We start from the raw sequence: 4,805 nt of genomic DNA on the forward strand, positions 1-4,805 counted from the left end.
TTGTTCAGGAGTTCTAGGTGCTGAAGTTTGATGGATAATGCCATTATCTTAACAGAATTTATCAAATTCTCCTCCTAAGTATTCACCTCATCTATCTGTTTTTAATTGTACAATATTTGTTTTAAACCTATTTTGTACTTCAGCAAGATAAAGAAGAAATTTGGAGAATGCTTCAGATTTATGTTTCATCAAATAAACATAACAGAATTTCGAGTAATCATCTATAAAGGTAATAAAATACCTATTGCCACCACGACTTAAAACATTATCCATCGTACACACATCAGAATGCACTAATTCAAGCAATTTATAATTCTTTTCTACACTAGGAAACGAGAGTCTAGTTAGCTTAGTTTGAATGCATGTCTCACACTTATGTTTATGTTCTATTCTAACATAACAAGGAAGAAGACCAAAGTTATTCATATTATGAATGCAACAAGAATTTATATGTCCTATTCTTGAATGCCAAAGAAAATAGAAGTCAACCATATAAACATAAGTAATAGCTTCATTTATGCTCATCTTGAACATACCATCAGTGGCAAGCCCTTTTCCTACAAAGATTTTTCTTTTGATCACAGTTACAATCTCAGACTCAATAACAATCTGAAATATGTGAAGGTAAGGACATTCATAACATATATTTGTGAATATCAGAGACACATTTGAAGGCATACGTTCAAACTTTTTGTGAGTTTTAAGTTAAAGGAGGTTTATATGATATCTGTGCAAAGGTCATGATGTCTGTAAATATATGACATGAACTTGTTGTGCTCGAATAAAAAACATATGCGAAGATAAAGACATTCACAACAAATATTTATGAAGATAAGTCATACATTTACGGACGTACATTCTAACTTCAAGCGAGTTTTTAGTTAAATGAAGTTTGCATTACGTCTGAGCAAATGTCAAGATTGACACAAATGTATAGAGCAAATGTGATGAGCTCAAACTTTTAAATTCTAGAAGGTTTGCATCAAGCTAACCAATCTTAAACGATCTTAGATGTAAACCTTTTATGTTGAAATTCAAGTTAACCATGTTCAAAAATACTTTATAAGAACTTCATCTAGTCTACAAAATGTTCATGCAAATCTCTTTTTTATTGAGATGTTGCGACCTTCGGATGACGCACTATCTATCGCACAGACATCAACAAATTCTGTTGTGCGAAAGGTAAAAATATCCTAAGAAAGTTAAGAATCAAAAATTTTGGCAGAGAGGATTTCGGCAAATTGTAAAGCATTTATGAAATCACGCCATTTTACAAGGACAGTATGGTCATTTTCCAAAATATAAATCTCCTAGTACCAAAACTTGTTAACCATGACAGTTTTTTGCAAACTTTAGGTTCATCTAGAGATTCTAGATGAATATCTAGATCAAATTTGCATGTGCATATTCCATGGCATAGCATAAGAGTAAACTGTACATGTTCATATTATTTAACCACTAAGTTTTTTTTTTTTTAAAAGCAAGCTGGGGTTAGGCAGACCCCTACCAGTTCTACAACGGTACCATTGGGATTTGAACTTGAAACGTCCCAACACAAGGTGATGTGCACTAGCTGCTCCTACCAGACAAAAGGAGCCCCCGTTGGTAACTACTAAGGAAGATTACATCAGAAACATGATCATTATTCATCATGAATATACTTGCATGTCACCGATTTATGGAGCAATGTCAAATGATAAGGCCAATCAGAGATCTGCTCTACTAATTTGGATATACTGTAGGCCTATCACACTAGATGCAATCATGCAACTCCCTATAAGAAGCACATGTATAAAATATCTCTAAATGCACTTTACTATAAATCGCAAAAAATTGCTTAAACATAAGCCTGCTCAAAGCTTGGAGGGCTTTGGAAATATGTCAGGAGTAAACTTCTGTGCAGCACTCAAGCTGCCCTTGATCTTCATTGCTCCCCTGCAATAAAAGAGAATAAATTTTAAAATACTGAATTCCCAAAGAAACAAGAATGTAACTCGAATTTTCTAGAACATTGACTTCAACAAAGCCATGTATGATGTGAGATCAACAATAAATTATTCATCTCATATGAAAATTCAAGTGATCAATCTTTGTACAATACCTTATAAATGCAATCTGCGGATTCATCTTTCCGGTGGCTATAGCCATAAAATCACTGTCATTGAAGGAAAATGTCACATCAGGTTTGCCTTCATATGGTCCTGGACACCCAAAAGAAAACAAACAATAAAGATCATTAAAAAGCCATTACTTGTAATTTCTTCAGATCTCAGATAAAAACACCAAGATTAAATTCTATAACCAATCTATCACTCAGATGCTTCGATTCTTGAGTTGCATCAGCTTCAATACCAAACTGGCTACTCAGCAGCAACTTAGGCGATTGAATATTCAAGAATTTCCAGAACAGAATGAGACAGCTCATTAGGCCACCAGGAGAAAAGCTTCCAGGGTTTGGGCAAGTTCAACTAAGATAAACTTATACTCAACCCATTAAACTAAATGGGCCCAAATTCAGGCCCAGCCAAAGCTACCACAAAAAATGTCTAAAAGTTACTTACCAGTCCACCAGGCATTAGAGCAACCAGAACCCATTTGCACCCTGACTATCTACTATAGAAGTCCAGGATTGGACTCAAATGATCTAGGATTACTTGATCCCTGGTTCACCCTATGGACTACATACCTAAAGCACATATAGAATAAGAGAACTCACCCTTTGTCACCTCTCCTTTCTTAAGGTCAACAACATAAGTCTCTTCATCAACGCCAATTTTCTGCAATAAATATCAAACCATTGAATCCATCAAGAAGATGATTCAGGAATACACGCAGCTTTGATCCAAATATGCAGAGGCAATTTTCATCTGAAATGTAACAAAAATCAAGCAAGAACCACACACATTTGCTTGTCCACAAGTATCTCATTACAACTGAGATTCAAACCGGAGTTGTAATAAATTAATAATAACAACTTTATATAAATTGAAAGAGAAAACGAGATCAAGATTTCTCTAAGACAAACTTTAATGGCACATATCATGGCAAGAAAATGGAAAGCAAAAGCAAATAGAAAACAGCTAAAGTTTCCAACAATATAAATTAATCCACATTACAGTTTTCACTTTCTATAATCCGCAAGAATGAGTGTTAGTGGATGCCTGTTACAAATTTATGTAGAATAACTCCAATAATCAGACAAATTAAGGATATACAACAGAGCAAGGAATTTTCACGTGATAATGCTGATGTAGGACCAGAAACAAGATGAGCCGCTCGTGGCTTGACTCATATGGAGTTCATTCAAACTCATAAAATAGGCTCAACCAGCTGAACATAAACAACTGGTGTAAGTGTTTCGACTCGGCTCGGCTTGTATGGTTCATTAACTAGTAACAATATATTTTAAAAATATAAATTAGGCTCGATGAGCAGAACATAAACAACTGGTGTAGGTGTTCGAATAGGCTTGGCTTGTATGGTTCATTAACTAGTAACAATATATTTTAAAAATATAAATTAGGCTCGATGAGCAGAACATAAACAACTGGTGTAGGTGTTCGAATAGGCTTGGCTTGTATGGTTCATTAACTAGTAACAATATATTTTAAAAATATAAATTAGGCTCGATGAGCTGAACATAAACAACTGGTGTAGGTGTTCGAATAGGCTTGGCTTGTATGGTTCATTAACTAGTAACAATATATTTTAAATATATATATTAGGCTCGATGAGCTGAACATAAACAACTGGTGTAGCAGACGCCGGATAACTTGTTCTACTTCATATAACAAGAACCTTCCAAAAGAGAGAATAGCAGACGCCAGATAAAAAAAACCTACATGGGTGAACAGGTAGTACTCGAATGCCCAAATACAGAAAACCCCAAAACTCCGCAACCTCTCTAATCAAAATACCGAAAACAGCAGGGAAAAACAAAAAGTCATAAAAACTCCCTCAGCATATCCAAATCCTCCCAATTAGAAATAAAAAATAAAAAAAACAATTTCCCCCGCAACTGGGTGAAACTAAGGCCGTGTATGGATTCACCGAATTGGGTGGATCCCATGAAAATCCTTGCATTATAATCGGGGAAAAAGGATAATCTAAATGGAACTGGATTCCAATTCCAACAAATTTCCTGAATCCAAACAAAACCTAAAATAATCGCTTATTCCTTACTTCATCAGAAACCCTAAATAAGCGACATGAATCCATCGCTCGACCCACAATTATACTGTCAATTAAATTTCGAATCCCCAAAGAAAAATCCGAAAAAGCAGCTAGAAAAGAAATAGGAGAAAAAACGCACCTTCGGGGCGATATTGAGCTGGTAAACGAGGCCGATCTTCTTCGTGAGCACCTTCCCCAAGTCGGTGGTGAGATGCTGCTTCATCTGCTCCATCAGAAACGCTGATTTCAGATCCGATTTCCCCATCTCCGCCCCTCTGACAGAAAAAAAACACCTTTTTTTCCTGGAATTTCACCCGATTTCCGACGTTCCCAAGTTTTTCTTTATAGGGTTTTCTTGGGACTTAGATTCAGAGTTCTGAGGGGAGATACTTCTCAGGAAGACGCTGACTCCTCCACGTAACAAGTAACGCCTACCTACCTCTGGCAAACTCCTCATCCAGTTTTTGATTTTCAGGGTTTTCATTTAAAATCCCACATTTGCATGATATGCTAAAAGAGCCTCATGTTTGACTTGTCAGTGTCCAATTTTTTTTAGTTAAATAAACGAATGAAATTAACTTTTTTAGTAAAATAGTTGAATAAAACAGACTTTGATAAGGGTTTTTATTTTT

The 4,805-nt window shown here is 35.5% G+C and overlaps 1 protein-coding gene across 1 annotated transcript; it reads right to left on the reverse strand.

Annotated features, from left to right (window-relative positions):
* Positions 1-1,626: 1,626 nt before the first annotated feature.
* On the reverse strand, positions 1,627-4,610 carry LOC149812448 (sterol carrier protein 2-like). The gene is made up of 4 exons (XM_089992781.1): positions 4,313-4,610; positions 2,717-2,777; positions 2,102-2,201; positions 1,627-1,935 (listed from the first exon to the last, which is right to left on the reverse strand). Exons 1-4 carry the CDS (start codon positions 4,436-4,438, stop codon positions 1,854-1,856), a joined length of 369 nt encoding a protein of 122 aa, XP_089848907.1. The 5' UTR covers positions 4,439-4,610; the 3' UTR covers positions 1,627-1,853.
* Positions 4,611-4,805: the final 195 nt, after the last annotated feature.

Source organism: Nuphar pumila, chromosome 17, assembly GCF_984573655.1.
Source record: "Nuphar pumila chromosome 17, dmNupPumi1.hap1.1, whole genome shotgun sequence".
Classification (NCBI taxonomy): Eukaryota; Viridiplantae; Streptophyta; class Magnoliopsida; order Nymphaeales; family Nymphaeaceae; genus Nuphar; species Nuphar pumila.